Here is a 25,797-nt window from a genome sequence, read left to right as displayed (position 1 = left end):
AATTAATTAGCCTTCTGATATCAGTGGAGTCAGATGCATCATTTTTCTATACTATATTATTCTATACTGTGTTACACTGTATTACTGACATCTAAACTGAATCTGCACAAGCACTCAACTCCACTCAACTGCACAGAATCTCATGACTGCCAGCTGACAGTCCCAACACACACAGATGCAATTGGTTAGTGAATCAAAACACTCACACCAGAATCCAATTACCAATTCCCTTCAGGTAAACAATCTTCCACACAATGCCACTTGTTCCAAAACACAGTGCAGTAAGTGAGATAAGAATTGTTTGTTCTTTCTGTGAGGTTCAGAGAATGTGATTCCCAGGAAATCCTTGGGAAGTTGTGCCTTGCTTTTCTCTATGAAGAGAAATGCAGCTACAGTCCTATCCTCTGTTGCTACACCAAAATACTTCTCAACTGAAACATAATTTCATCACTTTATAAATTGTTTCACTAGACATATCCCTCCTCAAAAAAGACCACCATGCAGTGAAAAATATCTTGTTCAACTGCATCATCGAGAGTATAGTTAAGCCTGACAGAACAAGAGAGAACACCTTCCTTGCAGATGCCATCACATTGAAGAAGCATCAACATCAAAACCAGAAATTTTCTCAGAGGTTCATTCCTGGTGCAGTATGCTCTCTTTCCTGTGCAACGCATAAAATAATTAAATAATGGGGAAAGCCATCCAGGAGGGAGCTATCAGCCACAGTAACCAGAGAGGGAAGAGGCCATCACTCAAGCTGTTCACTTCCCTCGCTGGGTTGTCACCGTTTCCTGCACATAACTGTTGACAGGTCAACTCACCAGGTGTTGAGAAAAGTCACCGCCAAGAATAGCGCTGAATGTCATTCTGCTCTTCTTGAACTTACATTCAGAGATGACTTCAGTTTGCTTATAACAAAGTAAGACTATTGTCTATCCCATCTCTAGTCACTTCCTATCTCAGCCTGTTCTGCACAAGGCTTGATTTATGTTCCTGCACTTCACACTTCCACCCTGGGAAAGAACATGTCAAATACTTCTTGGTAATTAACATGATGTAATCTTTCTGAATGCATTAGTCACCTTGGAATTGGTGAAAAAGAAATTTTTTAAAAATTATAAAAAATCCAAATTGTGAAGCAGCATGCACCTGAAAGATCCAGGCTGCCCTCAGTCTGAAGTCACTCACCTCCCAGTGTGATTATTACAGGTCACCCAAGAAGACATGTAAAGGTCCAAAACTATCCTGCAGGACAGTTGTGAAAATGTCCTGCAGACATGCAAAAAGAGAATAGCATTCCTCTTTGAGTCATTTTCTAACAAACTTCTACAGCAAATCCAAACACCCCATCTCATATTTATAGATGTTATAAACAGGAAAGTTCTCTCAATTACCTTTTTCTATTAAAGAAAAGAAAAACATTTATGCAACTAATACAGATGTCTTTTTTCCAGCAAAACCGGAGAACCCAAATGCTTTGTCTGACTCCATGAGCTAGTTCCCACTAAATAATAAATCACACACAATCACTCCTTCCCAGCCATGTCACAACGCGTGTCATTTGACAGGTTTGCAGGGTTGCACCCTCCCCATGTCAGACAAGAAACTCACCAACCCTTGGCATTACAATCAGTGGGCATAATTTATATTATGGTAACATGCAGAATCCAGCTAAACTGGGACCATCAGTATCAGTAACAGAATTACTATATAGAGCACTTTCCTCCCAATACTACAAAATAAACAGGATCAAATGAGGGTACAACAAGGGGACAAATGGAACTGGTCTGGGGAGGAAACACAAAGGCAAAGATCACAAAATATACCTCATGCCTGTACAAGCTGGGAGCAATATTCAAAACTAATACCTTTTACCAGCTTACAGGTCTTTCTGGATACCATGTAGGAGAAACTTTCAAGAGGTGGTTCCAGTATGTGAAAAAACTTAGCATGAGAGACAGGGTTTAGATATAACTTGCTAAATATATTGGAAAACATAACAATAACTGAAAATGTGAACTCCATTAAAGGCAAAGTCAAACTTTCACAAGATATTGTGAAACAGAATAAGTGAATTTTTACTTACACTTTACATTTAAAGATCTTTTGCATTTTTCAGCAGTTTTAGTATGTGACCAGCTTGCTTTTTACTTAATGGGGATGAATGCCCCTGTAATTGATCTGTACTTACACTTTTGTAAAGGCCTCCTGGTTTCAGAAAAAAATACACATAATTTAATTTGAGAAACAGACCAAGAAGAAAATAAGTCTATCTTCTGATGATACTTTTGAAAATTAAAATTGACTTTTTTCATTTTCCTCTTCTTTACCAAAACTGTATGGAATATCTAGGCATCAGTGCAGCTACTTTTTATACTTTTCAAGACACAGAAATATTTTAGGTTACACTCTTTTATCTGGTTCACCTGCTTGTGTTCCCATTTCAGACAAGTTTGTTTCCTAAGACACATAGCATAAGGGGGGGATGACATCATGTTCTGATATTTTTTCACTGTTACTTTGGTAGCTAGGCTTTTTATACTGCTTAGCAAAGCATGATTTCATGATCAGCTTGTTGTTATCTTTAAATCCTGTTCCACCTTGTCAGGTATTTGAGAATTATGCAGTAAATCAGTGACAATCAAATCAATAAATCCACTGCTATTTGCATGGCCAAAGATAATTATTCCATATAATTATTCCATACCGTTTATCATAACTGGCACAATATATTCTATTTTGCAATTTAAATATACATAGGGAAGCTGTTAGATTATTTTAAGGTGTTATCTGAACCTGTAAGACACCACCTGCCAAAACATTCAAAACCTGAATTTAAATATGTGAACTCCTATTTTTACCAGCTAACTCAAAGGGATCAGGAAAAAAAACCAAAAAACCCGAAAAGAAAAACCCTACCAAAACCACACCAACAAACTAACAGCAACTTTCTGGACAGTTTCTCTCATAATACCTTCTCAGACCTGCCTAACCTTGCTTTCTAAAGCTAAATAACATTTAGATGGAACTTAGAGCAACCATGGCAATTCCTGTTTTTCTATCCTCAAGTAATAGGAGTTACTGCAAAGAAGTGCTGTAAGAGCTAATGGGCTATATCTAGGTGTTAGAAAGTCTAAATTAAAAGGACTGTACCAGCCCCGAATAAACATATCTGATTTGGGGCTTGGCAATGTAATTGTGGTGTTTTCTGGTTACAGTACTCTGTCTGTGGATCCTAAACCTTACTGAATAAGAAGCCATTAAAAAAATTTCAAACTTTCTCATTATAACTGTATTGTCATATTATTATTTCAAATTATACTTTTATCCATCACCTGCTCAACATTATGTACCATGGACAACACAGAAACTTCCAGTATTCTGAAATAAATTTTCAATGCTCATTCCAATTTCTAAGTTAAAAAAAAAAGAATTCTGCCTCTGAATTCCACTGAGCACCCAGAACAGGGATCTTAGTACACTGTGGGTGCTTACAGACTTCTTAGCAGAACAGCTTAGTCATAGGAAAATGACACAAATTTCTTTCCTAATGCCTTCCCTCTGTTTTTCTGTAAAGAGGTTTGCCCTGTTTCTCCTAGCCAGGAAAAAAGCATAGTGCATAGAGTTTTTTCCAAACTCCCTTACTAATTTTTCTACTTCTCCATGAACACCACTCAAGGAGTGCTCTATGCAGGTTGAAATAACTGGTTGTCAAACTACAATATTCATTGCTGCAACTGTAGAAAAGGCTAAATTAAGACTTTTGCAAAATGCCTTAGGTGAACAAATCCATAACTGGATAGAGACAATAAATTCAGTGCAAAACTAATGGGCAAGTGAACAAATGAAATTATTAGAAATGGAGGGGGGAAATTAATTGCAAGAACAATCTGTCAACATAAAAAAAACTGTCCAAACATGTCAGTGGGGATCACTACATAATGTTCTCTTGTGGCACTTGTTCTGATAAAACTTAGCTGTTTCTGTTCAGGGACACATTTCACCAAGGTCACACTAAAAGCCCAACAGCACTGGCTGCTAACATTGCACACACATGCATTTGGTTTGCATGTACGAAAATCATATTTGTATTTAAATTAATGAAAAGCACAGAGCACTGTAACAGCGGGATTAAAATCTTCATTTGAATATCTGGAATATTGCATGTGGACAGACTCAGCCACCAAGGAAAGAATGGAGAGAGGACTGTGGATTCCAGTGCTACTTTGCCAAGAACAATTTATCTGGGGAGGAAGGGTACCTTTCTCAGACAACTTCCCAGTACAAACCACTTCTAGAGCACAGACCACATCAATATGTTACTCCATTCCCTGCATTCCTGTTTTCCTGGACTGATACAAGCCTAAACAATGTCTGTAGAAAATAACAGGCAAGACTCTGCTGCTTGCTCTGAGATCACTGCCCCCAAAATTTCCTTTCCATGGAAGATGTCTCTCTTATCTGTCCCTTATCAGGAAAAATTGAGTTTGCTGGCCAAAAAATTTCTAAGTCAGGAAACTAAGTGAGAAAAAATACTAGATGAGAAAAAGCATAACCAAGATCTGAGATCTGATCACTATTTTTATTATGGATGCTTAGGATACAGTAGAGAGAAGAAAATGTTTAAATTGAAGTAATCTTCTTAACATTTTTTAAGTATTTACATGGCTATATGCAAAGGTAATTTTGGATTGATACTAGACTGTGTGGGTTTTTTCATTTGGTTATTTCAGATAAAGTTGCTTTTTTCTTTTTGCCTACATACAAAAAAAAAGAGCACAATTGTAACATAGCCCTGCTAGTACTCACCTTTTAACAAAACTTGTTTGGGATGCAATCAGTTAATGTGTTAATGTTTGAGCTCATTATGTATTTAAATAAGAGTATAAATTTATGAAGATACCAGAAACCTTGACACTTCTGAGATTTTCAACAGAAGAGAAGCCTAATTTTCTTCCCAGTTCTAGTTCTTCAGACCTGTTTGAAACTTTCATGACCTCTCCTATGCCTTTGCTATTCTTCAGTGTTTTTCTTATCCTATTTATTTCCTTACGAGTTTTCACAGAGCTCACATAAGATGCAAATTTGGCTGCCCGCAACCCAGTGTTCCATATGGCATCTCACCCACGTACTTTTACACTTCCATAAAAATCTCTTTCACTTTGTGTTTTATTTTGCTTTTAATCTTTTACTTAGTGAATTGATTCAGAGTGTTTTCCTCAGATTTCCATATTTTATCCCCGTTGCTCTGTTACTGCCAAAATCATTTTTGTTAACTGCCATATATATGAATATGGATAGTCCAGCACATCATGACTATCAAAACCAGAACTCAGGTGAGTTATGTGACATTTGCTGAACTGACATTTCTCATTTGGCCTGCAGGAGCTGTGAGGGAAGGTTTGTCCAGCTCGTCAGAAAACACTGGTTTAAAGGAGGCAGAGAGCTTCAATACAATTTACTAACATTTCATTGTTAGAGCTGACTGGCTACATATAAACAGATAGGGAAATATATTCCTCTGCAGGACAGATACTACTTTACATTCATAATATTTGTACTGGTGCCAGGAACCTATCATAAAGGATTGTACAGATCCTATCATAAAGCAATTTGAAACACCATCTCTATTTAGAAACCTAAGTTCACTCATTTTAAATGTTAAAATTGACTGTATAAGTCATTATTTACCAGCCTTCCCCTTTGCCATTTTTCCCCAACTGCTTTGAGAGTTACTTGTCTAGAGCTGGACACCTTATCACTTTGGGTTTCCCAAAGAAAATTCAGAACATATTAGCAAGGGTTTTTTTTTAAGCACATCAGTGTCCAGAATGTTGTTAAGGTTTCTGAATTTCCTTTTCTTTTAGGTCTGGTGTTTATCTGTACATGACCAATTCTCCAGCTGGAAATGCAGCTGGCTGTTAGAAAATGAAAGAGATCTCACTGTGACAGATAAGAAACCTAAACAGGAGAGGAAAAAAAAATCATCAGTAGTTGAGAGAAAAAACAATTAAAGTGGTAAATGGGGTAGAGAGTGCAGAAAGGAAGAAGTTGAGGGCTCTGAGTAAGAGAGTGACTTGGCTGGAGAACAAAAAGCAACAGTACATCTTCCCACAGGACACCTCCCAGCAGGTAAGATTAATTTCTCTCCCTCTCCCCACACTCTCTTTGTTCAAATTGCAGCTAATCACTTGCAAATAAAGTGTGGTTAATAGTGGCTACTCCCTTAAGTGATGTTTATATAGAACAAGAGTTGTGCTCTACATAAGAGACTGTAAATCTTGTACAGTCTAGAAGTCTATAAGACTTAAGTGTAACAAAATCTCTTTCGAAAAACCTGACCCAGAGTTAAACCTGAACACATAGCAAAGCCCCAAACAAACAGAAAAGCTCAAAAGAAAACAAACAAAAAAAGCAACCAAACAGTACAAAAACACCAGGAAAATGTAGCTATAGTTTCTTGTCACAGGCTGCATTTGGGATCCAAGGCATTTGAACTGTAGTTTCATTTCAGAGAGAAACCTGAAAATTTAATGTTGTTTTCCTCAAACCCTACACCCGATAATTGCCTTTACTTGTCTTTTCCAAACTTATTTTAAGCTGTATTCTACAAGCTGGTACTGCTTAATTAGTGCTTTATTTCATTAAAGTCAACAGAGAATCAATTTAAATAAAATGAATGATGTATTTGGTTTGAAAAGGATTTTATGCTTATGGAAATGGTGCTTCTTGCAAACAAGGTATCAAAGACTTAAGTTCTTGACGTGTTGCAACAATGCCTAATTGCTCACTCAGATTTATTACCTTGAAGAAACAAATTTTTCTGAAATAAGTCAAACATCCATCAAAATACTAATTTATACAGGCTTTAATTTGTATGAAATAACCACAAAGAAACCCTGTCACAAGGATTTTTCCATATAGACGGACCTTTGTGTCAAGCTAAATTGCTCAGTACATGCAAATTACTTTGGATTATATTACATTCTGAAAAAATGACAAGATCAGACTGTCAAAAAAAATTAAGCATAGATCAGTGATTACATTGAAAAGGACAAAATGACTAAGAGAACTCAAGTATTTTGACAGTGCATGGAATTATTTATGTTTGCACCAAAAAAAAATTGGTCTATTCACACACAAATTGACTTAGAATTTATATATGAGAGCAAAGATGCAATCTTCTAGATAGCTACACTTAGCATAGACAAATAAAAATTATATTTTATGATGTGAAGAATATTAAATTAGTATTTTCAAAATAATTTTACATTCACTGTTGGCTAAAACCAACTGCCTAGGGCAATATAAATAATCAACATTCTCAAAGCTAATATAGACAAATAATTGTAGCCACACAGCTTCCGCACAGCTTAAGTCACTCATATGTAATTTTGTAGGCTTGAAACTTAAGTATCAAATAGTTGCAGTGACATTTCCTCACAACTCAGTAACTTCAACGAAATACAGCTTCCTCATTATTTAACTAAATAAAACCACTAAAGATCTATTTTTCAATTGCAAAGTAGATGCATGATTCTGTAATTACACCCATGGGTGTTTTCAGCTATTATTTTGGTTACTGGATAAGGCCTTTAATATTTTAATGGTGTAACATTAGCATTAAAAAATTATGAGAGATGAAGAGTAGGAAAAAATGGAACAAATTCAGCTGGACAGGACCTACCGTGATCATCTCATCCAACTGCCAGTTTCAGGGCTGACCAAAAGTTGATGCATATTATTACTGGCTTTGTCCAAATGCTTCTTAAACACTGACATGCCTGAAATGTTACCTTATAATAACATTAAACTAATATATAAATAATCAACATTCTCAAAGCTAATATAGACAAATAATTGCAGCCACACAGCTTCCGCACAGCTTAAGTCACTCATATGTAATTTTGTAGGCTTGAAACTTAAGTATCAAATAGTTGCAGTGACATTTCCTCACAACTCAGTAACTTCAACGAAATACAGCTTCCTCATTATTTAACTAAATAAAACCACTAAAGATCTATTTTTCAATTGCAAAGTAGATGCATGATTCTGTAATTACACCCATGGGTGTTTTCAGCTATTATTTTGGTTACTGGATAAGGCCTTTAATATTTTAATGGTGTAACATTAGCATTAAAAAATTATGAGAGATGAAGAGTAGGAAAAAATGGAACAAATTCAGCTGGACAGGACCTACCGTGATCATCTCATCCAACTGCCAGTTTCAGGGCTGACCAAAAGTTGATGCATATTATTACTGGCTTTGTCCAAATGCTTCTTAAACACTGACATGCCTGAAATGTTACCTTATAATAACTACTATAATGTTTAAATTTCATTAATTAGTTAGTTCCAAAAGCTTATAAATGCAAAGTTATTTGAGCTATATTATTTGTATCATGTTATGGTTGAGAATTGCTCAATTTTAACACTAAAAAAAAAATCTAATGAAATCATCTTTATGAGATGACAATAATTCAGCCTATTGGGAAATAAATCAACAGTAACAAAACACCCAAGAAAGATCAGACTTGCAAGGTTGATTATTGAAATCCGTCAGTGAAATTCATCAGCTTCAACACTGAGCTGAGATTTATATAACCACTTATCTTTTAGTAAAATCAGCTGCTGTTACACAAAACAGATTAGAGTGCAACTATTTCAACCTTGAACTAAGAGCTATACATCTCAAGTAGAAGAAGCCTTTCTGCAAGGTGCTGGTTTTGTTGTACCACCCAATTATTCTACAATGCAAGTAATTCAGCTAGAGCAGTTGATATCCAGGGTACGCTATGCCTCTTGATCTCTTATTTTGCTGGTGCAATTGCTACAACTGGGCACACAACTTTTGTAGGTTTTGCAAACCTCCCTCCAAAAAAGTGTTCAAGATCCCAATTACCTCTACATTTGAGATTGTTTTACCTCTTCGTGCTTTGAACTGCTTCAGAGAGTAAGGCAGTTTCATTGCCTTATTCCCATGCTGTTCTCACCTAGCATAAATAAGGAGGATCACTTTGTTATAGATAATTGGGGGATCAAAAATAACAACTGTCTAATTGCCTTCTGCATGAGAAAAAAGTGAAGGAAACAAAAATTCACTAGACATTCATTAGGGGAATGCTCTTGGCTGGAAGGGAATTTTGTATACATGTTTACATCAATAGATAGCTGCAACACAAACGCTCTTGGCTGGAAGATGGGACCAGATTCAGTCACTCTGCACTTCCAATTGAAAAGTGTAGAACAAGTTCTAATAGCAAAGGAAACTCTAGCCTTGTGATATAGCATATTTTGTTTGTAAAAATACTTTGGTGAGCATACTCTGGGACTCTCTGGAGGTTTAAGAGTATCCAAGCTTGCCAAACTGCACAGCTTTCACAAACCTATTATGGGGTCAGACCAGAACGCTCAATTCCCTTCAGGACTGCAGTATTCCTTTGTGCCATTAGTTACTGGTGTCAGTTAGGCAAAATTCCTCTTAGATTCTATCAGTTTTACCAACAGGAAGATGGAACAATTCTGGCCTTTGAAAATAAAGAGATAAGAGGTTAATGCACTAACTCAGACAGCTTCATTAGATAGATTTTAAACTTTACCAGGGAGTTTCTCTAAGCCACATGCTGCCCATCACACGTATAGCTTTGTGGTGGGATAATTTAACAAAAACAGCAACAAAACAAAAAACCTAAGATTTTTTTGTACAACATTCTGTTATCTGTAGCATTTCAAATTTCTCCAAGAACACTGTAATGCCATCCCAATGCACACTGTTCTTTGTTTACATTTGCAAGAAGTTCTGGGTATATATGTTCTTATTCCTTACCTGACTGAGCAAGGGCTGTCAAAAACTAACTGGCTTCCAAACTGTTGCTTATAGAAATGATGAACTAGAATGCCTTTCTTTTACTGTTTTAAAAGGCTTCTGCCTCAAACTCATTAAGTGACACCCACTCTAGTACAGGCAGATTGTTTGTCTACATCTAAAGTGGGAAGACACGAACTATGTTTTATTATTTAGTAAAAATGTAAGTTTGAGCTTAGGGCAATACAAAATTTTCTACTGGTAACAGACCTGTTGGAGGATTTTTTTTCCTATACTGCTGCTCTATAGCATACCCTGTTAGAAGCCTCAATCCTTTACTCCTAACCTAAAGCCGTAAACAATTGTATATATATTAATTTTCCTTTCAGCACCAGGGCTCTGGTAGTCACTTTTCTAAGCAATGGGAAGAAAGAGTGGCCTCTTCTCAATTCCTGTAGATCCTTTCTACTTATGTTGGGACAATCTATTAAGTATTAACTAAACACCAAGTTTAAAGAAATTTTAAATTGCACATCTATTAAAAGAAATAATTATTCTATAATTTAAATTGATCTCCTCAGTAGTGCTCAGGAACATATAATAAAGACCATGTATGGGTAGGTGTAATTGGATGCAGTTGCCTTAGGAACAAATGTTCAGCACACAGAGCAGGAAGCCCTGCTTAAAAGGCAAACTCAGAGACTTAAGCCTGGTAGCTGAAACCTGGCTTCACTGAAGTTACTAAGAAATCCGGTACTTTTGGTACTTGGCTGGAGTCAGAGGTTCATCCCAAAAGCTTTTTTAATTCTCTCATTATCATCAGTACAGGACTAAATAATACATGAAAAAGTCCTGTACTGGAGATGCATTTCCTTGTTTCCCTTGTTCAGTAAGCTTATCACGAAGCAAAAACTACCTAGAGAGTCATAAGAGAGTTTAGGCTTATACTCTCAAGATTCTAATTTCAGTACCAATTCCAGTGTATTTTCATTATATAGACATGAGATATTGTGCCTTTAGAGAAATGTTATTGTAGGGTGCAAAAGAATTTGACATGCAGAGATAAGACACTGCCTGGTATATGAGTATCATTTCAAAGCAATATTAATCACAAAGATTCCTATAAAGATGCTATGCAAAAATCTTTTCATTTCATAGAAGTGAATACAGAATGCCTAATAATGTTTGCCAGAATGATTTCTAGTGAGATGCAGTTTTTACTATGCATATAGCAGCCACAGAAGGCACGAAGTATTGTTCCCAGTACAAGATGTGTTTCTTGTCCATGCATTTCTCTACAAAGAAATTACTCATCCATGCTTCTATGACTTACTCTCATTTCGGTTTCCATTTGGAGAAATGACACAATAAGACACAAAACCACTTCTCACCCTGGGTGAAGTCAGAACACATATACAGCCCTCTACTTCTTGAAATCACTATTTGCAAAAGACAAAGAATTTCCTACAGATATTAAACTACCCATTACTAAGCTGTAAAGTTTGAAAGCAAGTTGTCTTTGAAACAAGAAAATCAAATACAGAAGTTGTTTACTAAATAAGTTGTTTATCAGATAATACCCCCCAAAGACTGTGAAGTAATTTTATGAATGCAACCAGAGATTCAATTCCATGCTGCATCCTCTAAGATTATCTTCCTAAGTATTACAAACCAACAACCATGGGAAGGCAGTCACTTAAGGTGTCTTTGTGCATTCTTCATATATTCTCTCAAGACAACCTAGCAAGCTGGAGAAACCAGGCAGGAGTCATATATACTTCTGAAATCCCTGAAGCCATGCACATGGTAGCTCTATTCCTTCATGTTAACCCAGTTTTCATTCCAACTCATATAATTTCCCAGACTGATAAAGAGGACTTTACTTCCCATATATTGGAAGAAAGTTCATGTGGCTGTACATAGGAGTCCCACACTATACCTACAATAATAAACGAATGTGAGCTTATGTTCATTTCCAAGTCAAGACCCATCTGTCATTCTCACGTCTATTGAAAAATTTAAATAATTTTTGAACTCCTGAATGCACCAGAATTCACCTTGTCTGGGCATAATCTCTGACTTACATGAAACCCGAGCTCCCAAATTCAGGCCCATGGAATACACTTGCAATGTATGTAAGAAATAGCTGAAATACAAGCTATCCTGAAAAACAGAGGCCTCTAGTCACAACATATGATGTAGAAGTGTCAGGAAGCCAAATCTGTAAAAAAAAACCAAACAGCCTTTCTGCTCTTCTCTCACTCATTTTGCTCAGCTTGAAAGTAATGAAATCTCCTGATTTAATTAAAGACATTTTCCATGGCTCCACTGACTTTAAGGGGTTTGTTTCTTGAATTCCTTTTCCTGCCTTTACATTATTTTGTAATTTCTTCTCTTTAACTAGCCTCTCGTAACTTCCAAACATATTTCTTTTCATTATAAATGTCTTGTTTCTGAAGCGAAGAAAGACCCACAACTGAGAAGTTACCAGGCCAGTAGACCACTAAATGCTATGCAGCAAAAAATCATTTCAGCAGAAGCACAAGGAAGAATGGTTTCTGTCAGTAATTTCTGTTCCATGGAAAGTGCTAACCAAAACCATAAGCAGTAGCTAGCATCTAACCTTAAAAAGTAAACATGAATACCATCTTCACTTGTTCAAAATAAATGGCTGCATGTCAATTAAATCAGTTTTAAAGTTTCAAAAAACATTGCATAAGGTGAGCAGGAGGCACAACAGAATCATAAAGCCATGAAGTTGTATGTCCTGTTTCACGGTGCAAACACTGCACCACTGATATTAATCCTGGCACTGCATATTTCAAGTAGGGCAAAATTTTGCAAGCAGAAAATTTCTACTGAACACCCAAGGAACTAGATTGTCTGGAAAGCAGTCACTGTTTGAAAATGGTAAGAGAACTCCAGGCTTTCAGGACAGGACCATGAATACACCATCAGCATCCTCACCCAAGCTCATCAGCTCTGAAGGAGCAGGCCCTTGCTTCACTTCCCACCTGAGCACAGACCTATGCTCTGTTCACACAACTGCACAGATCTGGCAAAGCCAAAGCAAGATGTCCTGGAGGAGGCAGAGCCCCCAGGCTGCCACAGAACTACAAACAGCACAACAGTGAGCTTAAGGATGGAATGACTTGGCCTGCTCAACTTGGAGAGTGGACAAGCAGGTCAATTTCCACTACTTTTGTACCTTAGCTGGTGTGAAGAGATCGCAAGGAAAAGGACAAAATTTGTGGGATTTCTGATGTAAGAGTCAAGGAAAAAAACCCAACCCTTTGGGGTTGTCACTATTGGATCAGCTCTGCCACAATATTTATATTGCAATGGGATCAATAGGAATCTGCACCAGTGTTCAGAAATGAAAACTGTTTTCTTCCTTTAGACATAAAAGGCACTTTTCATGAATTATCTGACAGAGGCCAGTTACAGCAAAGCAAAAAGAAACTTTAATTGCAAGATTAAGACCTTATAATTTCACTAGAAGCCAGTTTCATTCCCTTATCCTGGAGAGACTCAAATATTCAAATTTCCTTGCCTCAGATGATTGGCTTGCTGAGTTAACAGAGCCTATCGGCTATGTGATGTCACTGTTATTTTCCTAAATGTGAGGCTACCTAAATTCCAACACTGCTGGAAGAGCCTTTCTCAGAAAACAACCCAATTCCTATATTGGCCAGATACACTCATGGAAACAAAATGACAGAAAACAAAATAAGGCACATTTGGTTAAAAAAAATGAACCTTATTAGCTCTCAAGTTCCTGAGAAAAATGGAGGTGTCTGGAACCATTGAGATGTATTTTTTAATAAGGGGAGATGACTGAGTGGAGAACAAGCTTCCCAAATTCTGAAGAAAATGAAACCTGGGATATCTCTGCTGCATCCCTTCTGTCTAAGGACTACTTCAAGTAGTGGTTCATAAAGAAAATATTTCCCTATGGTCTTCCACACACAATCATAGCATCTTTTTTTCTTCCAAGGATACACTGAGGGATGAAAGAACATGTGCCTAGTCAAGACAAAGAGGGAATCATAAATACTCAGGGAAGTGGTTTCTACAACAAGATGAACCACATGAAGTTAAGCTATTGCCTAGGTAGGAACCATGATCTGCAGATAAATTACTAAGAACAGAAGTGCTCATTTTATCACTGTTCTCAGAGTAGTCATCATTCACAAGCAACAGTGGAAAGTCTACGGCTTCAGCTTCCAAAACAGCAAGAGGGACTGAACTACACCCTCGTGTTCCAAAGGACAGCACTTACCAAAGGGCCAAAGTGACTTTTACATAACTTTTCTGTAGAATCATAGAACAATGATTAGAATCATAGAACAAGGTTGGAAAGGACCTTAAGGATCACCTGATTCAACTATACCTCGTTGCCATCTCTCTCTTTCTCTTGAGGCTTATTTTATCTAAAGTAAATGGCAGAAATTATCAGCAATTTACACAAGGAATATGAAACACAAACATTTCATTATATGGAAGAGAGGTTATGGCACAAAAATTCACCTTGAAGAAAGCACTGACATGAGCTAGAATCTATTAAAATTAGCTTTTAAGCTAATGAGCATTGCTGGTCATTGTCCTTTTGTGGCTTTATGTTTCAGTAACACTCCAGTGTCTGATATCATGGTAGGATATCAACAACACAAGCTTTGTAGTCTGATTTCAATACTATTATCTTGGGCAATTAATTGTTTCTATTAAAAAAAATTAAAGTTGCAAAGATCCATCACACAGTGCACTTCAGAACTATTACGGAAATTTACCCCTAGGAAGAGTCTGCAATAAAAATAGTTCCAAAAATAAGCATTCATTCATAATTCTTGATAGTTTCCAAATTATTTTTTCAAAATTAACTTGCTCCCTCATTATTCCATATCAATTCAGAGTAGTATCTATTTTTAACAACAATCTATTATTATTGATTAGTGAACATGTTCACATTTCTATTTTAAAAAAATACATAAATGCAGTTTTCCAGCAGAAGGATTCTCAAATGCCAGGTATCACTCTTCAAAACTGTTAACATGGGCCCTGACATTGCAAAGATGTACTGTTAGGTTTAGCAGTAGCTTTTCATGGTGGAGTCTTCAGTGGCATTTTTCTAACACAGCAGCATTCAATGATAACATTCATTAAGGGCATAAAATGAATGCTGGAAATCAACAGATTCTTAATTGCTGTCCCATGAACTGTTTTGCATAAATGGCTGAAGATGACATGCAATTAAAGCTGCACTGAAAAAAAGCTGAAAGCAATGAATTAATTTGTTTAAACAGCAAACAAACAAAAAAAAGATGGTCTATTTTGCAGGCCGTACTTTTAATTTTTCTCACTATGAAAACAAGATACAAACCACAAAATATTTATTCATCTGCCTAGTTAAAAGTGGTGGTTGCTTAACACTACACAATTAAAACTGTTAAGTAAACAAGTTACTAAATATTCACTAAACATTTATAATTTACTAAATATTTATTAAACAATCAAAAATGTTTAAAAAACCAGTTTAAATGAGAACTTGCTTGGCTTGCCAGCAAGAAATTTAAGACTTAAAGTTTGTGATTAATTGAGCTCTATATTGTAACAGGAACCAGTTTTCTACTATGTACTAGTCAAAAAAGTTTTACCAATTTTCAAAAGCCTAAGAACCCCCATGGTCCTTCTCCATTGGAATTGTCTTGAAAAAGAAGATTCTGAAAGGGTTTTTTAAAAAATATTCACCTGGTGTCTTCGCAGTTGCTCAGTACTCAGCACCTGTACTGCTCTGGCCTGCCTCAGGTGCCAAATTGTGCTCATTCTCACTTGCAAGACCACCCAGAGACCTAAACCCCAGGAGAGCCAATGGCTTCTCTTTCAAACGAGAAATATATCCTGTAGTATTTGGGATGCAAACAGACTTGTGATGAGGTCTCTGAAATACTTAAAGAGACTGTTTCTGGGGACAACTCTTCTCAGCCACAGTTACTACTACGTAATGAGGGAACTGCCTAAGAAGTTTCTGCGTGAGCAGTCGTGGATATGTCAGGAATATCCCTGGTCCATGTATCACCACGGAGGTTTTGTAGGTTTCGCTTGCAGCAGAGAACTGCAACATTTGAAACAACATTTGAAACACCACCACCACAGTGCTTTTACATCTGCAATACCATTCATCACCATCGCTTTATTCCGCCTGTAGGTTCTCCTCTGTTTTCTTAGGTGTTCTTGGTAACATAACAATTACTGATGTTACTATTGACAATGAGGAGTTGAAGACCATTGACTAGAAATAAATCAGGCCTCAGACACCATAAGCCTATATTTAAAAAAAAAATAAATATATATATATACATATATATAAAGCACATATTTTTATTCATGTTCTAAGCTTCAGTGCTGACCTACAGATTGGGTACTGTAGAAGGACTGTTGAACTATAGATTGACCCTGGGAAGAGAAACTTTGAATAGCTGCACCAAGCAACTGGTTACCAGCACCTAGAGTTGACTCCATGTTTTCACCTGAAAAGCAAGATTCTCACATAATCATTTGACCTCAGAAACAGCAACATGAATGATACCACCAAGGCTTGCATTAGTTATAAACTTATTACTTTCAGTATTTATGCACTGGAAAGCAAGCAAGCAGTTTAAATTAATTGCTTATAGTTGGCCTGAAAATGGCTTTCCCCAGAGAAAATTATAGTCTTCAACTTATGTCTTTGAACTTCTGGAGTACATCACCTCAAAAAGTAAGTTAAATTCTCCCTCAGATGCAAATACATGAAAATGGTATTTGCACAAATTTCTCTTGATTCATATCCTCACTGGATTTGCTTTTAGCAATTGTGAAATTTCAGCATTCAATGGATCATGAAAAAAAAAATCACAAGGAGGAACACTGGGGATCAGTTGGAAACACTGGTCTTTAGCTGTATAACTGATACTCTAATATTTAAAAGTGCTCATACGTGTAATTAGCTAAAACCAACAACAAACTCTCACCTTGAAAGGCTCTCAAAACCTATAACTGGGAACACTCTGCCCAGAGGAGTTAGAAGTACCCCATCTCTGGAAGTGTTCAAGGCAAATCTGGATTAGGATTTCACCCAGCTGGTCCAGTGAATGTGTTCCTGGCTATGGCAGGGGGGTTTGAAACTAGATGACTTTAAATGTCCCTTCTTACTCAAATCATTCTATGGTATAATTCTGTGATTGGCATACTCAGACAATTATGCTTTCTGAGCAATCTTCAGGCTATTCAGCCATTATGTTCCAGTGTGTTTCTGATATTGGTGACAGCACTTAAATTCCACATTCAGGTCAAGACCTAATGTGCTACACACTGGATGAGTACTATATTGAAATTTGTGCATTAAAATTATATGGTTTATTTTGTTGCTGCTGAAATAACTACAAAGAAACATGAAAAATATGAAAATTAATATTTAAAGTAGCAGGGAGAAGCAAAGCCAGAGAACTTTATTTAGTGGACACAATCTTTCCCTTTCACCTGAACATCATGTCTCTTAAAAGTTATCACTGGACAACCTGGAATTATTCACAAGGTGGAAGTCCTAGAGAAATGTATGTTCACAAGCTGTGATCCACAGACAGTGGTCAATTCCTAATAAACAGAACTGAGAAGAGTTAAAACTACATACCATTCTCTTCTTCCTGCAGGTATGGAAACATCTGTAAGCACACAAAAAATGTAAGCAAATAAATGAAGAAGGCCAAGGACCATACAATCCTTATTTGTCCATAATAAGTCTGTATTTATGAACACATGCTAAGGATATACAAAAGTCCCTGCTTTGAAAGAAAGACCCTAATCTTAAACAAGGAGTAGAAGCAGGTGATCTGTAGGAAGAAGATTGCAAAATAGGGATAGCTGGCTCAAGCCCACGTGAATGTATTTAAAATACTAATCACATAATGACACCCTGTGATATTGAATCACCAGAAAATAGACCTAGTTAAGGAAAAATTAATGCTTCGCAAAGGTGATGGTTGTGAACATTTCCTGTGGAAACAAGCACCCTGCCAATTGCTACAATCATTAAAATAGACAAGTCTTCCATAGTGACCAGGAGGGCAGTCCAAGAGTTTTGTGACACCTGTATTTCTCAAGTACAGAAAAGCTCCAAGGGAACTATACTTTGAAAAATATTTAGAAAACTAATTCCAACTGACAATACTGTGAAATGGAAACTTTAAATATGGCAGTTCACCTCCAAACTTGCCTCTGTTCTTCAACTGAGGTCCCAGGCTTCCAGAGGCAGAAATCATGAGAATTCACATAACCTTCATGGAAGAGAACAGCAGTGCTAATACAGCTCTAACAACAGCTTCATCTCCATGCAACAAAAAGACTGTCAGTGGGATCTGCAAATCTCAGTGGGATGGCATTGTTTTGGGGGCTTTTTATTAAAGCCTTTTATCCCTATGTTCTAACTAAAGACCTCCAAACTTGCCTCTGTTCTTCAACTGAGGTCCCAGGCTTCCAGAGGCAGAAATCATGAGAATTCACATAACCTTCATGGAAGAGAACAGCAGTGCTAATACAGCTCTAACAACAGCTTCATCTCCATGCAACAAAAAGACTGTCAGTGGGATCTGCAAATCTCATGGCATGGTTTTGGGGGCTTTTTTATTAAAGCCTTTGATCCCTATGTTCTAACTAAAGATAAAAAATGAAAGTCAACATACCTGTTACTGATAATGAGAATTTCACAAATATTGAGCTCTGTTACATCTGTAGCTACATAAGGGTATGATTCTGCAATCTGACTGCATCTTATCTGTTTCTTCCCCTCTGCCTTTATATTTGAAAAATCAAATCACATTCTGCAAAATATTCCCCATGGGACACATATGAATATTTGATTTAGACTGTAGAGCAGTTAACCACATAATTAGTTACCCTGGAAATCAAAGAATTCAGAAAAATAAGAACTACCAGATTAGACCACATTAGAACACTGCTCTTTCTAAAGGCTGGCAGATGCTACGGAGGGAAGAACAAGAAACCCTCAAGAAAAGTCTCCTCACAGCCTAAGGAGGGGCTAAGTCAAATTTTGGATAATGAAGTTTAATATTACCTCCAGCATGTTTCCCATTTTATCACAATTCTAGATCTTATTACTGCCATTATAATTCCTTAAAATCTTAATCTCAAAAATAAATTACATGTTTTCTTCAATATTATTTCTTTTTCTATCAGTCTTTAATTGATGTCTTTTCAGCTTCTTTTCCTGTCTTTTTTCTCTTATGACCACAATAAGAACAAAACCTGTCTACCTGCCTAAACAACATGTGCCAGTACTTTCCAATACTTTCGTTTCAACCTCTTTAAGTTAAACAGCAAAAACTCTTGAGGCTCTTTACAGATTGCCTGTACTCTTTCTCCTTGCTCATCTCAGAGCCTCCAGAAATATTTTTTTGAGAACAGATAACCATAATTACCCTACACAGCAAAAACTCTTGAGGCTCTTTACAGATTGCCTGTACTCTTTCTCCTTGCTCATCTCAGAGCCTCCAGAAATATTTTTTTGAGAACCATAATTACCCTAAATTTGCTGAAGGCATCCTAACACACAGGAACTACACTATATTATTCCAGTTCCTAAAATCTGGCTTGCAAGTGCAGTCAAACAGCAGAGGTCTTCCCTGAGCTGTGTACAGTCCCAAAATCACCAGCCAATATAATGTGAAAGTTGGCAGGTAATTTTAGCATTTTCAGGAAACGTGAGGCTTCTGTTTTGTGATAACTGAATGACATTTATTGACATTTCAGCGAGTCACCTGCCTAGGACAGATCTCCCTAGAGTAATGTTACAAGTCCTTTTTCATTCTGTCCAATCCAGACCAGTTTGTGCCTTAAGCACATTTTCACTTCTTCCTCATATCTTTCCAACCAATTTATAAGAATAGTAAATATTGGAGTTGCTACATAACCTTGAGGCATCCTGGTATGTTTCAAATTGTTCTCGAAGCAAGTTTTGGGGTCGTGGTAACACTATCTCAGTTTATCAGTGGTAGTTTTCCTAATGGAGTTTTGCTAAAACAAAAACAATGAAATAAGCAAAAGCCTTCTGAATCTCTCAAACAATTTTATACATCCATCCATACAGCTATATATATATATATAAAGAGTCTAAATGAAGTACAAAAGGAATACACTGCAGTGCAAAAGAGGTAGATCTGACCCTACAGGCAACTCAGGCAATTTAGTTACAATAAAAAGAATGTCACCAAGAGAGATAGACTACATAAATCTAAATCAGACCATATTATGGACTTCTTTACTGCAAAGCAGGTCCATTATTAATGCAGTCCATAATTATAATCATAGTGCATCCAATTGTCTACAGGGATGCAAAAGAAGATGACAAAAAGTACCCAGGTTGCAATCCAAGCTTAGCGAAAATAATTTGTTCGCAGTACTTCAGCCAAATAAAATTCTATTTACAAATAAATAAATTTATTTGCAATTTTTTTTATTTACAAATAAATAGAAACTTTGCCGTTTTCTAACTGCAAAGTCACAAGAAAAGTCCAATCACAAAATTAGACATCAGCCCAACTTTGAAAACAAAGATGTTTCAAAGAGGCTGTGATAAAGTTGTCTTCCCACTTTAGACGATATACCCTATTCAGTCAGCTATTCAGCTGATTCAGAACAACATGGCTCTCCTTAAACCATGCTGTAGAGATGTATCTTTTCTTCTACGAGTCCTTCTATGCTCCTAGTAACTCAGATTTTAAACTGGAAACACATTCACATAACCTATTATTTTTAGACATACATTTATGAAACTCAGACACTTTGTATATTTATCCCCCACCACTATAACTCAAGTATGTAATTTTGTTATTCAGATCGAATTAGGAGAAAAAATGTAACCAGAATAGCAGGCTTAGGCTTGCTATTAACTTTTTCAGACAGAGTTATAAATTTCAACAAATAGGTTATAATTGAGGAGCCAGCATGACCTTTATTATTTCAGAAGGTTCAGCCATAGCAGCTCAGTGTGACTTCAGCTAGACTATTAGTCACTCTGTCAGATAGAACCATTAACATCCAACTCAGTCTGGCATCCACATATGATCTGATCTTTAAAACTGGCCTGAATAAGCTTTACTCTCAAGAACAGCCCAAATCCAGGCACTGGAATTGCTCTTATAGAAATACCATACTCCTAGTGAGTAAAGTAGAAAATATCTGATATTTCTGTCATAATTGCAATCAAAGAAAAAAAAAAGGGCTCTCACAGAAGAGTATTAGAATATTTATTAGTAAAGTCCTATTTTCAGGCAATCAGGACCAGCTCTCCCTCAGAGAAAAACTGAACAAGTACTGTGTGCTATGCATTCTTATATCATCCTATTCCATTATTAATCACACTGCCAAACAGATAATCCAGTAGTAAATATTTCAGAACATTTGCACTTAATACGTAGGGAAGTACAATATAAAAACAACCACTTTATCAGAGGTAGTGTTTCCAGCAAAGCAATGATTTCTGTTACAGAAGAATCCTTTTATCAACAAAAACCCCTGTGATATTTCAAACGACCTTAAAACAACCAAAATAATGTTATAACTTCAATTAATTGGTAAACTATTCTAGAACTTTTTAATGCATACAATTGACATAAACATGATGAAAGATGGACAAAAAATACACAAAAAGTACTAGTTGATATATTACAATGACTTGAGGCAATGCTTCCTTTGTAAATCATGTATGTGATGGAATACAGCTACACTTCTCTTCATATCGTTAGCATTTGAAGTTTCTTTCTCAAGTGTATGCATACGGAAGAAACAGCTCCACTCGACATAGGAAAGGACCGATCATTCAGCTCAAGTGCTGTGAAAATTTGACAGAAATTTTCTCCTAAAACAACAGAAACACACACTGATAATGCTTTACTTGTGGAAATGATATGTTCATGATCGTGCAGGGGCTTTTACAGAGCTGTCAACCCACGGTAATCACCGTCGCTAAGTGTGCCTGCAACATGAAGACAAATATTTGACCTATTTTCTTAGCAGGATTTAGCTGTCATCATTCTTAGCACCACTCTCTCGTGAACGAGCCACTGCCAAAGGACTAAGGCAACACGGGCAGAGAAATCTTCGCCGAGAGTGAGAGCGCTTCCTTCCCTCCACGGAGCGAGGTTTGTTCCACGGTAAAGCGATCGGCCCCTCGAACCCACATCCCTCTGCCGGCTCCGGGCTGCGCCCGCTCGCCCCGCTCCGGCAACCCCCCGCGCCCGTCCGTGCCGGGGACTCACGTTTGTAGCTGGCGGCCCAGGGCTGGTAGCCGTAGTAGCCGGTGATGCGGAGGATGCGCTCCTCGATGGAGGTGAGCCCCACGGACGCGCTGGTGAGGTCTTCCACGGAGCGGGACCACTTCAAGTCCTCTTTAATGGCCTCGTCCACCACCAGGTACTTGAGCTGCCGCAGCTGCGGGCTGATGTCGGACAGCCGCCGGGGGCTGACATCGGGGGAGCGCCGCATGCCGCTGCGGGTCGGGAGAGGGGCGTCAGCCGGGGCTGCGCCGCCAGCGCCGCCGCCCTCCGCCGGCCCCGGGCGAAGTTGGCAGCGGGCACCCCGCCGGCAGGGGAGCCGGCCCGGGCCCGCGGCGCCCACAACTTTCCCCGCCGCCCTCCACCGGAGCGACCCCCGGGAGCGGGCGGCGCCGCGGGCCGGGGTGAGGTGAGGTGGGGCGGTGTGGGGTGCCCCCGTCCCCCCGGCCGGCCGCCCGGCCCCGCGGGTACTCACAGCGTGGCGGCTTTGCCCCGCGCGGAGCCGTTGGGGAACTCCCGGATCCCCATGGGGAGCAGCAGCGATGGCTGGGGGGCGCCCAGGCTTCCCGGCGGGGCGAGCCGGCGGCTCTCACCGGCCGGGTAAGAAGCGGAAAGGAAGGAAAGGAGCGAGCGGGGGAAGGCGGCGCCCCCGTGGCAGAGGGTCCCCGGGCTGGCGCTGGCCCCGGCGGGAGAGGCGGGCAGGGAGAGAGGCGGGCAGGGATGCAGGGACGGAGACGGGCGGGCCAGCGCTGCCGCCTGCGAGCCGCTGCCGCCTCGGGGCGGGGCGGCCTCACCCTCACGGGCGGCCTCACCCCCTGGGCGGCCTCAGCCTCCCGGTGTGCCCGCCCGGCCCCGCGGCGAAGCCCTTCGTGCCGCTGTTCGGTGGGGACAAGCTCGGAGCGGTGCGGAGGGGCCGGACAGCCCGAGCAGGGCCGGCTCTGAAGTGGCCGTGGAGCCCATCTGACGAGGGGACCCACCTGGCTACCCCACTAAGGCTGCCGAACCAGCACCGGCGTCACGCAGCCTTCTACCAACTCACCTTTACTTTTTACTTAAGTGGCAAACATGCAGTTAAGTTTAAATGAACATGTGATCATAGATGTTATCTTGTGCAAAGAATTCATTCACGGACAAATAAGATTAAAATCTGATAATGGATTCTTGGGCAAAACTTGGTCACCTAGAAGAATAGACAGTTGAAGTCAAAGTGAGTTTTGTATATATGTATCCATATATATTTGGAAGGGGGTAAAAATCAAACCCAAGGAGAAAAGGTTGTTACCTTTCACCACTTCACTAGCTCAGTTTACTGGGAACATTAAACCACCAAGGTATCAAATGTGGAAGTGAGCTGGATCAGTGAAATGCAACCTTTCACTGTCACTGAAGAGAACATTACAGCATCACTGCACCATTATGAGAAAGGGAAAGTAAAAAAAATATCCAGCAGATGAAAATCAAACTAATTATCATCTTAAATATACATGTATTGAATAAAACACTAACTTTATTTCCTCTCCAACCCTTATTTTGAGCCTGTGAAGGGGAAAAATGTTTGCTGTTGAGGAAGCCGGTTCCAAAATCCACTACAGATGAACAGCAGTGGTCCAATACTGCAAACAGAGGGTAATAGTGCAGGTGCTTGATTCTGCCTACCAGTAATGACAGAAACCCTTGCAGAGTGCACAAATCAGTGCAGAAGGGTGATTTTGGTTAAGATGAGGAGATAAAAACACAGTGCTCACTAAATCTAAGGATACTGATCACTGTCTTGATTTAGGTCTCTTTAGGGCATTTAGGGCAGGAATGGTGATAACAGGCAGGAATGGGATTAATCATTTCAGTCAGGCCTCCCAAGGCCATCATTGGACCAGCACCGTTCGGTATGCACGGTTCATGGTTCATGCTCTCTCTGGCTTTAAGTAGTGGACAAGGATAGGATTTATTCTGAGATTTTCCCATAATACTGCATCTATCTAGTGTAAAATTCCTCTATGTTATAGGTCCAGAAATAAAACAGTCTCAGAGCCAGCAAAGGCTCCAATAATGAAGGAAGCCAAATGTTGTTGAGCAGCCAATAGTGACTGACACCTGCTGAGCACTCACCTGCCTCTTGGCATAGGCTGCTGCAAACTAGCACAGGCTGGTTCAGCTCTGCTAGAAATTTTGCCTTCATCACTGATGTGTTTAGCTGCCCATCTTCTCTAGCACCAGAAAGTGGCTGTGGAAGTCAGAGACCCTATTACACACGTATCTACTTTGATATGCCAGAACCATCTTATTCTTCTATCCCATAAAAATTTTTCAGCTGTTTTATTCCTCCCCAGCTGCTGTCATCCCAAGGTGTAAATGAAATGACGGATGGGTGTTTCTCCTCTCACACACACAAATGACTTTGAACAGCTTGGGTGGCAGCACTGACAAACTTGAAGTGAGCATGCATCTTGCAAGAGAGGGAAAAAAATGCATGGGAGTGAACATCTTAAAGTTCACTGAAACATTTAATAAAGATGACATTTCAAAATTTTGTAAGACGCAACAGCAACATCTAGCAACAGCTACATCTTAGGATCTTACCAAACCTTGCTGTAAGTGATGTTTGTTCTTTAAAAACAGCCGTTGCTGGAGACATGCAAGTAAAATTCTCATGTATATAATTTTAATTATGTTCAAGCATTGTAGCTAAAACTGAAATTTTACAATATGGTATTGGACAATAAAGCATAAAGTATGGGATTCCACATGACTTGGAATTTGTAGATTTATGGAGCTGTTTAAGACTTTTAATAAAAGGAGAAGGAAGTCTTGTAGTAGTCTAGCAATTCCACAAAGTGTAAAGAAAAAAATTTGCTAAGCAGAATATACGTACTCTGGGAACAGTGGGCAAAATGGTATGCAGCACCAAGCTAGAGCCACTATGAACAGCTTTCTGCACCTCTCACTAGTGAGAGTTTATTACTTTAGTAAAACACCTGCAATCATTCAAACACAGAAGGGTTAGGAAACTGTATTTTTTTAAAAGATAGAGCTCTATAGCAAGGGAACAATAAGTAATTATTCTAGAGTGTGGTTCCTTGTTCTGTCCTGTTAGATACTCCTTTTTATGTTTTTCCAGACAACATGAAATTATACGCTTGACTGATATTCAGCTCTTAAAAGGCACAGCCATTAAGATATATTAGCATTGTTGTCTACAGTGTGATGCCATATCAAAGGAAAATATAATTTAAACTGTATTTATTTTCACCTCCCATCAATACTAGCTTGCCAGAAGATTCTCTGGGATGAAAGTTTACGTTTATCAAAATACTACTCATTTCATGAGAATGGTACATGCATTTTTTTATTTCTCCCAACTCCCACCCCAAGAGAAGAGTTTTATATTTAAAAGATTCTCTGACATACTAGACTAAGGTAGCAACAATGTTTCATCAGGCAACAAAACAATCACTTCTGCATAAACACCAGCATGAAGTTGATGTGGTCCTTGTTTCCCAGTTCATAAAAATCAGCCTTAGAACCTGAGTCTTTAGAAGACAAATTAGCTCCCTCCTTAAGCAGGGAAGGACCTAAGTGCCCTTCTCTCCAATTATTCTGCATTTGATGCATAGTCCTGCTTCTTAGTATGTTTATATTTAGCACTGAAGGTATAAGCCCGAGCCA

The 25,797-nt window shown here is 38.5% G+C and overlaps 1 protein-coding gene across 1 annotated transcript in view; it reads right to left on the bottom strand.

Annotated features, from left to right (window-relative positions):
• The window catches only part of SLC35F3 (solute carrier family 35 member F3), a 173,577-nt gene extending 150,662 nt beyond the window's left edge, over nucleotides 1-22,915 (bottom strand). Inside the window, exons 1-2 of the mRNA XM_039707720.1 lie at nucleotides 22,610-22,915; nucleotides 22,120-22,349 (exon numbers count right to left, since the gene is read on the bottom strand). Coding sequence (XP_039563654.1) covers nucleotides 22,120-22,349; nucleotides 22,610-22,662 — 283 coding nt within the window. The 5' untranslated portion in view covers nucleotides 22,663-22,915. The remainder of the gene's footprint in view (nucleotides 1-22,119; nucleotides 22,350-22,609) is intronic.
• Between the last annotated feature and the right edge of the window lie 2,882 nt (nucleotides 22,916-25,797).

This window comes from Passer montanus, unplaced genomic scaffold (assembly GCF_014805655.1).
Source record: "Passer montanus isolate IOZ18808 unplaced genomic scaffold, ASM1480565v1 scaffold2, whole genome shotgun sequence".
NCBI classification, from domain to species: Eukaryota; Metazoa; Chordata; class Aves; order Passeriformes; family Passeridae; genus Passer; species Passer montanus.
The sequence above is the reverse complement of the archived record's forward strand: the minus strand, read 5'-3'. Positions and strand labels throughout refer to the sequence as shown.